The following is a 13,530-nucleotide window of genomic DNA, read 5'->3' as shown; positions in this document are numbered from 1 at the left end:
CACACAGATACACAAATACACGCACAGAAACACCTACACGCAAAGACAAAGTCACACATACAAACACAAACAAAACTAATTTACACACAATATAATTAATTTGTTTTTCTACTGCTACAGGGAGTTTGGTTTCACATCTGACAAATGGTTCACCTAAGCGGCCTGCTGAAGCAGAGTTTATTAAAGTTCAAATCTCTCATTTAAAAGTTCCCATTGCTTCTCCCCCTGCAGTGCACTACATTATTGCTGAAGGCCTATTTGGATTCTTAACTCTCAAAAGCCCTAAACCGCATTTGTTTCTACTTTGCACTAAATTGCTTTGCCACAATTGAAGGAAGATCCTGGTGGCCTTTTGACACAGTGCCTTTCACAAAGCACTAGAGACACAGATGAAATGCTGATCAAGTTGGCTGAGGCTGAAACTGCATGTTGGCGACCATCCTGCTGTTCTGTTCCTCCAGTGTCGGACAGCCCCTTCCCGAAGGAGGCCTTCTCCATCGGTGAGGAGGAGGAGGAGGAGCAGCGGTTGCAGGAGGAGGAGAACACGGCGGAGGGGCCCTTCCAGGTGGAGCACCCGTTCCAGGTGGAGGACATGGACGAGTGTGCGGTGTACCAGGACAGCCTCTGTCCGCAGCGCTGCGTCAACACGCCCGGCTCCTTCAGATGTGAATGCTTCGCTGGCTTCTCGCTGCAGCAAGACAACACGTGTAAACCGGGTATGACCAGGACATGTGATATGAACTATTTATATTTGTAGACAGATTTGAAAATACATATTGGGTGAGGTTTATCCAACTCTTAATGTGTAGGGTATGTACATACGCATTGATTTGCGGTATGAATAAATGAAACATGTCCCGACGCTATCTGGCCGTTGCACATGTGAAGCTTTTTGTCGTTCATGCACATTTCCATGACAATAAGTCGTGTACATTCCTGGCAGGAAGTTCTCCCGTTTGTCTGTATTTGTCCACATGTTCCCAGTGTATTATTTTTCTGCTGGGGCACAGCGTTCCTTCCTGCCTGCACGGACTCTGTCTAATAATAGTTATTCTAATCGCACCCTGCCATTTATTTCATGAGCTGACAGTGACGTCTTGTTGTTCCATCAATCTCTTGCGATTGGAGACAAAGAAACCCATTTAGAAATCAAACATAGATTCATCGCCTCTTTTACAAGAGACACCTGATAGATAAATATTATACTGGGTCTATGTAAAAGGTGTAACGTTAAAGAGGTGCTGAATGAAATCTTGCACTGAATGTGACACAGCCGGCTTTATTTAACGGCAGATCTAACCGCCGCAAGCCTCAACAGGATGCTAATGTCAGAGCTCAAACCCTAGCAAATTAAAAGCAAGCGGTGAGGCTCACCAATAAATGTTTGTCCTCGGGCAATGTTTTCCTTTCTTTCCCCTGTCCCGACTCTACCGCTGTCACAACTTTTCACCTACAACCCCAACTTCCAAAAACACACACATTGCATTGCGAGGCATTGCACAATGTTTAAACAAAACGACGGAAACAGACAGAAAGGTGTCGGGGAGGGAGGGGAGAAGAGAGGGGGAGTGAGGAGAGAGAGAGAGATAGAGAGAGAGAGAGAGTCAGATTCAGTGATTGCAGTGTAATTACTCTCTCCCTCATGATGAGTTGGATTCACTTTTATCTCTTTTCTCATTCCCAGAGCAAAAGGAGGAGAACGGCTTGGAGGAGCATCACTCAGCCGCAGCAGGAGGCGTGGAGGAGCCAACCACAACCCTACCACCTCCTCCTCCTCCTCCCAGCACCCCCACCCACGCCCTGCTCAACCCCTGTGAAGGTGAGACCACATCAGTCTCCGGGCAGACGGTGTGATAAGGGGATGTGGGTTGGTTGGGTGCGGAAATGACGGAGCCTCAGAGAGTCGGAAGATCACAAACGACGGCACTCTCGCTCATCCCCATGTCTTTAATCGGCGGCCTGCAAGGGGAATCTAAAGGCGGGAAAATGACACAGAGAACTGAGGTGGCCTCAGTGCCTCCAGCATGGGTAGGCATGTCGTTATTTTAAACCTCGCCGGTGTGTTTGTTTTTCCCCCGGCTTGTAATTGTTTTGCAAAGGCCATACCCAAGCAGGTAGGATGGTATCAAAGATCGCTTTGTTGTCCCGAATGCATCCCGCCACCCTCGCCGAGATGGTATTTTGTTGGTGTTGTGTCTGTCTTGGTTGCCAAAAACACGGGGATGTAAATAGGAAATAGAATGGCACCAGGTCAGGATCCGATCCGAAAACAGGAAGTGAGCTTTATGCTGCGGTACAATAACTTGTTTATCTTGCATACAAACACACACACACACACACACACACACACACACACACACACACACACACAGAAACACACACACACACACACACACACACACACAGACACACACACACACACACACACACAAACACAGAATGATGGCCGCCTCTCTCTCAAAACATGAGTCCGACCTTGAATCCTGCCACGGGAAGCCCTGGCAGAGAGAGGTTGGTTGCAGCCTTCGTCTAACTACCTGTGTGTCTTGTTGTTTGTCAGGACATAACCCCTGTGCTCAGCAGTGCCGCCCAGTGGGAGGACGGGTGCATTGCTCCTGTGGTCTGGGCTTCTCTCTGAGGGCTGATGGGTACTCGTGTGAGGGTGAGGAAACACGATGCTGGACACGCTATATATGATTAATAAAAATGGTTTCATCAATGCACTTTATTTTGCCAGAACACACAGCTGGAGGTCAGAATATCTGGCAATTTCAAACTCTGACTCTGTCTGGTTCCAGTCTAGTGTATAATCCTTGGCAGAAACATGTCTGTTACTAGTTAACCATTATTGTCATTGCAAACACACAATGCTACACAACAATATGTGTTCACCAAATTCAACTCCCCACTAGCTGCAGCACCAGCAGCAGTGGGCAGCCCTTTATATTGTACATCTTTCAATTGGCTGGACACACAACTTTAAATTGAATTTTATCACCTGATGGTTGACTACTTGGAAGTGAATAGAGTTGGCATAATTCCAAATTAATAAATTAGTTTAGCCTATACCTAGTTATCATTCTTCTAACCCTCTGTTGGTTTTACTTAAGTCTGATATTGTGTTACACTACTTTTCCATCGCTACAATATGAATTAGTCGTTTTTTGAATAATAGTATGACTACATCCCTAATTCAAACTTTTACACCAATAATTATCCTTCTTTTTATTCCATCAAAACACACAGAGGTGAACAGGGGCCTGCGATATGGGCTTGTTTAGTCTGAAGAAGAGGCAAATCAATAATATAAACAAAGTAAAGCTTTATTTACAGGGCTGCTTTTAACGGAACTAACAGAAGCACAGAGTAAAGAGGCTTTGACGATTTTGTAAAGCTACCCGAGGAGTCCCAAAGCCTCAAATCTTAATGCTCAGCTTTAGTTGCATAAACACATTGAATAAACCGCTTACTTTCCTTCACCCAGGCATGAAATTTGAAATATATGATAATTTTGAAAATGGTGAATAATAAACATTGTGAAGGTTTCCGTGTCATCCGGCAAAACGGGTGTTATTTGCCAGCGATAATGACCAGAGTTTATGAGGATCTGAGTATACTTGAAAAAAAAGTTAGACGAAATCCAAGTGCGTTGGCGAGAAACGGCTTTACTTTGAAGGCGGTGAGGTAATCGCATTGTTGGGATATTTGGATGAACAATCTAATCCGCCACCCTTGGGAGCCCCTATAACAGACGAGACGCCTTCAATTAATAGTGACAACGTTATTTCACAAGCGAGGGCTCGGACAACGGAGCAGAACTAATGCTCACCTCTGGAGAGCCGGAATCTTCCCTGCACCTGTGTTGTCTTGCAGTTAGCATTCAGCACATAAACAACAACAACAACAACAACAACAACAACAACAAGGAGACGTGGAGCTTTGTCTCTCCGCTAAAGGTTGAGTGACACCCAGAAGGCGAGCTCCTTAGGGTGAGGCTCATTATAAGTTGTTTACCCCCCCCCCCCCTTCGGTGTACAGAGGGGTCTTCCTCGGCATCTGTAGTTCTATAGAGAAAGTTTGAGGCCTGCGGTGTTTACCACTGCAGTCAGATGGGAGGGATGACAGTGCTTATGACTTCTTGCCGTGGGGAATGAAGCTCGTCTTCAGATGTTTGTGGAGTGGAAGAATGCTCAATCAAGAGGCGATGTAATGCATTTAATAATAATGGTTGCCTCTGCAGGCAATCAGTGGCAATAGAGTCTCCCATTAGATGAATGGTTCCATTTAGAGTCCCATTAGATGAACGTCACCTATTCTACTGTTTGAGTAAGGAGGGACTTTAACTGCTCCCTTCTTGGATCTCGCCAAAAGATACAATAACACTCTTTTGACCCTGTAAGATTAACCTATACTAGTCCAGGAATCTCCTCCCCCCCCCCCCCCCTTCCTCCTCCATTTCAACCTCTTTTTTTAAAAAAAGAATTGTTTCAAAGAAAAACTAATTGTCCATTCAATCCATTGTTATTACTGAACTGACTTGTCTTGGCCCCAATGCTTCAAACAGCAGGCTGACATTTCCAGGTTGACCTCCCTGACCTTTTGGCGCAGGGCTCCTTTTGATGCTTTATTCATGAAAGATACAGTGAGAGTCAGGAAGATATGGGAGAGAGGGGGGAGGATATGCAGCAAATTAAAACGGGCAGGAACCAAACCTGGGTCGCGGTAAGGACTGAGCCGTCATGGCTTAATGGCTTCGACGCACGGCTCCTTTGAGAAGCTTGACTCCCCTCTGATTTGTCAGTTGCCATTTCCTCCACAATGGAGTCAGCTTCTAATCTCTCTCACTCTTCCATACCCTGTCTTCTGCTCCGCATCCTCCCTCCTTCTCCTAGCCCATCCTCCTCTCCATCAATATCTATTGCCTCTCCCGCATCCTCCTCCTCTTGCACCTTTCCTCCTCCTGCTCCACCCCCTCCTCCTCCCACATCCAACTCCTCTTCCTCCTCATCCTCTTCTTCACTATCTTCCTCCTCCTCCTCCTCCTCCTTCTCCTCCTCTACCTTCCCCACATCCTCCCATGTTGGGCTCTGCATTTCAAGTCTTCACCTTGCTTCCATCTCCCTGTGCCCCAGTGTGTGTGTGTGTGTGTGTGTGTGTCTGTGAATTCTTGCATGACCTAAGTCCCACAAGAAGTCAACACACACACACACAATACACACAATCAATCAATCAACTTTTTATTCAAGACACAGGAAGGTCCATAAAGACAGCACAGTACATATATATATATATAAAATAATATATACACACACACACACACACACACACACACACACACACACAAACACACATGCATACACACTCATCATCTGAGTCTGATTTACATCCACAAGAGCGTCATTTGTGAACACGCCCAGAAACACAAGTGAAAGTGCACAAACACACATGTGATCATAGACACACATAGACACACACACACTGCCCCTCCCTCACCACAGGGTTGTTTGCAACTTAATTATGTGCTTGGTTTTTGATATGACAGCCGATTCTGCAGGCTGATTGACAGTCAGGGAATCTCCCTTGCAGAAATGTGGCGGAAGTCTTTAGGCTAATGTTCCATAATGTGCTGTCTCGCGTGCGCACACATACACACACACACACACACACACACACACACACACACACACACACACACACACACACACAAACACACACACACACACACACACAGCACGCACAGTTCGTTCAAAGATACAACAAGTGTATCAAAATGTGTTTTGATGAGTATAGCTTTGGCAATTGTTTCCAAATATGTGTTGATTACTACTTGGAATATTCAGAGAAATAAAGGAGGGGTAAATACTAGACACAGTGCCATCCAGTGGTGACTAAAAGTAATTACCGACATCGCCGGCATCATCCATATAATCACAACCGCCACAGACACAGCAGACTGAACAGAACTACACAGATAAAGATCACACAATTAACTGTATGCACACAGTTGAATGAGGAATACAAAACATGTAGCGTTTTGTAAACTGCCTAAAGTTTCCACCTTCTCCTTCTCATCCTCTGCAGACATCAACGAGTGCTTGGTGCAGAGCCATACCTGCGGACTGGGCTTCGACTGTGTGAACACAGAGGGTTCCTTCAGGTGCACTGCCAGGCCCCAGTGCTCTGCAGGCTTTGGGCAGGACGCCCAGGGCAACTGTATCGGTGAGGAAGGTGCACCGTCACCACCGCATACCTGCCCTGTCGCACTCTGTTGCAGGTGGAAGACACGACCACACTCACAGCGCCAGTATATTCTCACTCCATCAATCATTGTAAATATACCCCTGATATCCCCACTATTTATCCCTGCCTTAATCAGTGTTCAATCACATAGCGTTTCTGCTGACCGCAAGCTAGTTTTTCTTGATGGGGTGTCTCGAACTCGGGGCTCGCGCTGTGTTAATTGAACAGGTGCATCGATAGACGAATGTCTGGCTCTCATGGCGAAATCCAGTGGCCATGTTTAAACTGCACAACAGAGATCCATATCCCGTGTAAACACAATAAGAGGGAGGTGAATCAAATCCATATTCAAGAGTGCGCAACGGAGAGAGAGGGGGGGGTAGATAGAGAGAGAGAGAGAGAGAGTTAGAGAGCAAGAGAGAGAGAGAGAATGAGAGAGAGAGAGAGAGAGAGAGAGAGAGAGAGAGAGAGAGAGAGAGAGAGAGACAGGTGAGTCCAGCAGGGGCTGTGGTGACACAAGGGGTTAAATGCCACACAGACAGGAGATCAGAGGGGTTGCAGCAGAAGGCTGCAGTGGGGTGGATGAAAGCCAACCCTCTGTCCTATTCCAGTATGAAGCGATGCTGTGGAATTAGCCCCCAGGGACAGGAACTGGGGCATGTCGAGGCAGAACCGCGCCACTGTTAAGTAGTGTAAAACACACGCTCTGAGGAAGGGCAGAATAGAGGAAAAAATCACACGGGATCAGGAGCGGATTCACTCACACACCCACCCACACACACACTCACAGTCAGACGACACGCACAGAGACACACACATACACAGTCAGATGATACACACACACAGGGGACACACACAGACACTAGTCAGACACATACACATACACCCACACACCACATGCACTCGAACAAAACAAACAACAAACAGACATACATATACAAAAAAACATGCACATAAATATAACAAGTGATTTTCCCATGTGTGGGGTTCATTAAGTTTATCCTATCTCATCCTATCAGACACCCACGCAGTAAACAATCCAAAAAACATATGCACCTGAGCTACACATACGCAAACACCCACACACACAAACATAGACGCCACAGGCACAAACATCAAAGCAAAAGCAAAATAGTTCCATTGGTGAAGCTTTGAATATGATTGTCTCTTTTTCTACCTTTCGCTTGTGCTTTCATCGGCAGACATTGATGAGTGCATGGGTCTGAGCCAGGCCTGCGGCCCCGGATTCACCTGCCTCAACACCGTGGGCTCCTACACCTGCCAGAGGAAGATGCTCATATGTAGCCGTGGTTACCATGCCAGCCCAGATGGCGCTAGATGCATTGGTAAGATGGATGCGCACAGAAGACAACGCTGCCAATACAGGTGGAGGTCACGTGATGGAGGCTGGATAGTGTAGAGGTTAGGGTGTTTTTCTCTTAGCCTGAAGGGTCTGGATAATGTAGGGTTTAAGGTCTTGGTCGCTGGGACGGAAGGTTCCGGATAGTGTACCCCTATCGGGCCATTAATGAGCAGGTAGTCGTTAATGCAACAATAAAAGATTCCCTCTAAGTCACTTTTTGATCAAAGATTCTGCAAAATGTCCCTCAAGTTCATTGCGACGAGACAGTGGAGTCCGAAGTGAACGATTGAACAATTCCGTATCAGTCAGATGTGACCGAGTGTGTTCCCTTATGATCGTCTCCCCAGACGTGGACGAGTGTCAGAACAACCTGCACCGCTGTGGTGACGGTCAGCTGTGCAACAACCTGCCGGGCTCGTACCGCTGCGACTGCCAGCCCGGGTACCAGTACGACTCCTACAGGCGGACCTGTGTGGGTGCGTACAGCCAGGGCCGTGCTCTCAAGACGGCCGCTCTGACCGCAGGAGGAGCTGCTGTAGTCTGAATGCTTCCTCCCTCCTCACCGCCACCCGCTCTGTTTTTGATTGTATAACTTCTTGTTACATAAGCTTCTTAAAAAAAAACTGATTTTCACTTGATTGTTATCTCTTTTACGCATCCACTCTGCACCCTGCTCCCTCTCTCTCTCTCTCTCTCTCTCTCTCTCTCTCCCCGTCTCTCTCTCTCTCTCCGTCTCGCTCTCTCACTCTCTCTCCGTCTCTCTCTCTCTCTCTCTCTCTCTCTCTCTAACTTTCTCTCTCTCTCACACTCTCTCTCTCTCTCTCTAACTCTCTCTAACTCTAACTCTCTCTCTCTCACTCTCTCTCTCTCTCACACACACTCTCTCTCTCTCTCTCTCCCTATCTCTTTGTCTCTCTCTCCCTATCTCTCTCTCCATGGAAGTGCAACCACCATTGTGTTTTATGTACTGAGCGGGGCATGAAAGATGCTGGTTCCCGGGCAGGGGGGCTAGTCCTATCTCTCCTGCAGTCTTCCAGCGCTGCAGGGTTCTGTCCGCCCCTGCCTCTGTGTTATTCATTCGCTGCTTTTGAGACGAATGGACTCCGCCGGAGTGTTTAGACTGGCGGAGGGCAGCTGTTCACATGCACACACACAACACACAAACCTGAACATAGGCACACACACATACACACAGACAGAGACACACCCGCACGTACTCACACAGACACACACACACACACACAACACGCACACCTGAGCACAGGCGCACACACATACACACGCACAGATGCACACACACACACTCACACACACACAAACTCACACAAACACACATAAGACAATTTGACTTACCCATGGATGGTGGCATGGGTACTCTTTTGCCTTTGGACACACACAAACAAAAACACACACACATAAACAAGCACACACACACACACACACAAACGCACACACACAGTCACACACACACACAACAGACACAACTGCACGCATGAGCACACACACACATGCACACACAGAAACAAACACACACATGCACACATGCATGGCAAATTTGGACACCAGACAATTTGGACCCTACTTACCCATGGATGGTTGCATGGGTACTCGTTTGCCTGTGGAAAACACACAAACACACACACACACATAAACAAGCACACACAAACCCATGCATGAGCACTGTCTGCTCCTTGGCCTCCAGACGTGAATGAGTGCTGGCGGTACCCCGGCCGGCTGTGTGCCCAGACCTGTGACAACACCCCTGGCTCGTACCAGTGCTCCTGCACCGCCGGCTTCCTCCTGGCCGCCGACGGGAAGAACTGTGAAGGTGTGTGTGTGTGTGTGTGTGTGCGTGTGAGGATGCTGTGTGTAGATATTTGTGTGTTTGCAATTTATAAATAAATACACTGGAGTGTACGTGTGTGTGGGGATATGTCCGTGCAGGTGTGTGAGTGTATGTGTGTGTGTGTATGTGCTTGTTTGAGCATATGTGTGTGTTGGTGCGCATGTATGCGTAGACTGTGCGTGTTTGTGTGTTTATGCATGTATGTGTGCGTGCTACAGCGAGTTGAGACTAAAAAAGTCTTTATTTAACTGCTTGCTGTAATCCAGATGTATTGCTGCATTGTTCCCAGCAGCCAAAGCCTCCTCTGGGTGTGTGTGTGTGTCGACTCTTGCCAGTGGCGAGCCGCTAACCTCTGTCTGATCCTCAGATGTGAACGAGTGTTTGGCCAACCCCTGCGGCCAGGAGTGTGCGAACATGTACGGCTCCTACCAGTGCTACTGTAACCAAGGTTACCACCTCAGGGAGGACGGACACACCTGCGAAGGTACAGGGCTTGTCAAAACCGGATCCCAATGAATGACATTAAGGCTTCCACATACTGAGACTCTGGGTGGCCCTCATTACACGTGTGTTATTCTCTTCCTCCTCCTCCTCTTCTTCCTCTTCCTCCTCCTTCTCCTCTTCCTCCTCCTCCTCCTTTCTTTTCTTCCTCTTCCTCCTCCTCCTCCCCTTCTTCATCCTCCTCCTCCTCCTCCTCTTCTTCCTCTTCCTCCTCTTCATCCTCCTCCTCCTCCCCTTCTTCCTCCTCCTCCTCCTCTCCTCCTCCTCCTCCTCCTCCTCCTCTTCCTCCTCTCCTCCTTCTCCTCTTCCTCCTCTTCCTCCTCTTCTTCCTCTTCCTCCTCCTCCTCCTCCTCTCCTCCTTCTCCTCCTCCTCTTCCTCCTCCTCCTCCTCCTCCTCCTCCTCACACTTCCCACCAGACATTGACGAGTGTGCGCAAAGTGTGGGCCACCTGTGCACCTACAAGTGTGTGAACGTGCCCGGCAGCTACCAGTGCGCCTGTCCCGAGCACGGCTACAGCATGGCCCCCAACGGACGCTCCTGCCGAGGTGCACACACACACACACACACACACGCACACACACATACACATTCAGTTCTGTACAACACAAACGTATAGCCACACACCTATACAGACACACACACACACACACACACACACACACACACAGGCCCAAATAGTTCCCGAACACACATACTTAGACATACACACACTCACACACAAGTATTCAGGCTTCATGGAATGAACTATGTTTTGTTTAGGTCCAAGTTCTTTTTACGATGCTTTACTACTTACAACCAACCACCCTTGCTCTGACCCCCACCTTCCAGATGTTGACGAGTGTGCCACAGGAGCCCATAACTGCTCCCTGGAGCAGACCTGCTACAACATACAGGGGGGCCACCGCTGCCTGGACCTGAGCTGTCCTCCCAACTACCGCAAAGCAGCCGACACGTAAGGAGCACTGGGCTTAATAGAGAACAATATTTTCTATGTGCATATATATACACTTTGTCCACAAAGAATTGTACTTACCACTAATTATTATCAATCTACAATCTGCTTTGTTTTGATATCTTTTTGTTTTTATTTTCTTTCGCCGCTTTGACAAAAGTAAGTTCCCATCGGCAGATAAACATCACTTAACTGTTTATATCTGTGCTCCTACTCCGCCTCTTCCTCCTCCCCCTCTCCTCCTCCTCCTCCTACTCCACCTCTCCCACCTCCTCCTCCTCCTCCATCTCCTCCCCCTCCTCCTCCCCCTCCCCTCTCCTCCTCCTGCTCTCCCCTCTCCTCTTCCTCCTCCCCCTCTCCTCCTCCTCCTCCTCCTCCTCCTCCTCTCCCCTCTCCTCTTCCTCCTCCCCCTCTCCTCCTCCTCCTACTCCACTTCTCCCACCTCCCCCTCCTGCTCCATCTCCTCCCCCTCCTCCTCCCCCTCCGCTCTCCTCCCCCTCCTCCCCCACCTCCTCCGCCTCCTCCTCCCCCTCCCCTCTCCTCCTCCTCCTCCTCCCCCACCTCCTCCGCCTCCTCCTCCTCCTCCTTCTCCTCCTCTTCCTCCCCCTCCTCCCCTCCCAGTCGCTGCGAGCGGACTGGCTGTCCCAACCACCAGGACTGCCAGACCATGCCGCTGAGGATCACATACTACTACCTCAGCTTCCAGTCCAACATCCTGGTCCCCGCGCAGATCTTCCGCATCGGCCCGTCCCCGGCCTACACCGGGGACAACGTCATCGTCGCCATCACCCGGGGCAACGACGAGAACTACTTCAGCACGCGCAAGCTCAACGCCTACACGGGCGCCGTGTACCTCCAGCGGCAGGCGCTCAGCCCCCGGGACTTCCTGATCGAGGTGGAGATGAAGCTGTGGCGCCAGGGCACCTTCACCACCTTCCAGGCCCGTATCTACGTCTTCATCACCGGCAACCCACTCTGACGCGGCGGCCGGAGGGTCGCGGGCGGGGGCAACGCGGGCCTCAGCGTCGGGGGGCAGGGGGGGGTTGACTCAGGCGTCAACGCTCAGGGGAGACTCAGGCATCGACGCTGAGGGGTGACTCAGCCCGACGCTGGCCCGGGTCTCCGGCGGCTTCTGGGTGTGTCTCGTAACGTGAGCCAGCGGTATTAACGTGTTTCTCTTTTGGTATTTTTTTTTACGGCCAGGTATTGTTTTTTTCATTATTGAAAGAGAATACAGTATTTCAAGTTCATGTAAATTCACAGGCACGCCCCGAGCGTTGAAGCGGCTTTTAAGCGTCTGCGTGATGGGGCTGTGTTTGAAGAGAAAGAGCGAGGAACAAAGGAGTTTGGATGTCTCAAATCCTGCGTGACTTTAACTTGTACTTCTCAGTATCTGCTGCTGTAATCATTTTTGTCTCTGAAGTATTTCATACCAGTATTTGAATGTGATATCTTAGGGCATGTATTTTTATTTCAATATATAAGTATATATATATATATATATATATATATATATATATAAATATGTGAAAGGATGTATCATATTTTTTCTGTGTGCTTCATAAGCTACCATATATTTTTATTAAAACATTTAAAACTTCTGACTTTGTGTTTGTTTTGCCCTCATAACAGTTGTATTGTATTTAGTAGTAGTTGTATTTTATTATCTTAGGAAAGATTAGCAAAGACAACGAAACAGGTCATGCTTGGGCACTTGAAAAAAAATTCCTTTGGTCAAAAAAATTCATGAAAAATATGATCTCATGTTTGAACTTCATTACCTACATACTACATGTGTCGCGGTATATGGTGAACCTGGGAGGGGGTTACGATATATGAAGGGTTTCGTGTCCGGGCCTGTCTGCCTGTAAATATACATGCCTATTTACATACCTGTTCACACCTTGTTGTTGAGCTCATCATACACAACAGCCTTATCGCTTTCCATGTACCATTTTGGCAAACCGTTTTATGACACCTCATTTAATAATTATAATACTGTGCTTATACATTCAATAAAAAAATTGATTTATGCGCTTTTTTGTGTCTCACTTAACTCCATGACGGTTCATGGAGTTTATCCTCACAGAAAAAGAGTTAGACTACCATCTACAGGCTGCGCGCAGTATAACACCAGCCTTCTTTCTTGTTTCTAAGCAACAGTATAAATGTACTTTTTTCTATAATTGTATTAAATAGAAATTAAATAACTTTTATAGCGTTTTGGTGTGGTTCCATTTTCTCTGCCAATGCCCTAAGCTGTGATGATCGCATAGATATTTCTACACAGTGGAGAAATAAAGAAGAAGCATGACAGATATCTCAAACATGCTCTTACACTGTCTATAACCAGACTGAGGGTTATAAGACCTGGCTAAGATCAAACACAATTACCCTCCAAGCACCTTCGCTATGACGCACACAATGTGTATGGCTTCATCTGTTACCCTGTATTAACTAGGCTTTGTTTCACAGGTTCTTATCACGGATAGAAGCCCTTGAGATCCATCAGTGTTTTGAGTAGAAAGTTGGACCAAATAAATTAAATTGAACCTGGAGAGGTATGATGAGAGGCAGGTGAAAATTAAGACTTTGTATATTCTGTAGGTCTTCCCGTCCGATGAACA

At 47.8% G+C, this 13,530-nt stretch overlaps 1 protein-coding gene across 1 annotated transcript in view; it reads left to right on the top strand.

Moving 5' to 3' along the window:
- LOC307079679 (fibulin-2-like) overlaps positions 1-11,906 on the top strand; it is a 27,167-nt gene extending 15,261 nt beyond the window's left edge. The window contains exons 6-16 of the mRNA XM_079742148.1: positions 462-716; positions 1,685-1,819; positions 2,561-2,662; positions 6,082-6,219; positions 7,443-7,586; positions 7,951-8,079; positions 9,306-9,431; positions 9,817-9,933; positions 10,368-10,496; positions 10,780-10,903; positions 11,525-11,906. Of these exons, the coding sequence (XP_079598274.1) occupies positions 462-716; positions 1,685-1,819; positions 2,561-2,662; positions 6,082-6,219; positions 7,443-7,586; positions 7,951-8,079; positions 9,306-9,431; positions 9,817-9,933; positions 10,368-10,496; positions 10,780-10,903; positions 11,525-11,882 (1,757 nt within the window). The 3' untranslated portion in view covers positions 11,883-11,906. The remainder of the gene's footprint in view (positions 1-461; positions 717-1,684; positions 1,820-2,560; positions 2,663-6,081; positions 6,220-7,442; positions 7,587-7,950; positions 8,080-9,305; positions 9,432-9,816; positions 9,934-10,367; positions 10,497-10,779; positions 10,904-11,524) is intronic.
- The last annotated feature ends 1,624 nt before the right edge of the window (positions 11,907-13,530 follow it).

Source organism: Pollachius pollachius, assembly GCF_949987615.1.
Source record: "Pollachius pollachius genome assembly, chromosome: 8".
Lineage (NCBI taxonomy): Eukaryota > Metazoa > Chordata > Actinopteri > Gadiformes > Gadidae > Pollachius > Pollachius pollachius.
This window is presented reverse-complemented; position numbering and strand designations above follow the sequence as displayed.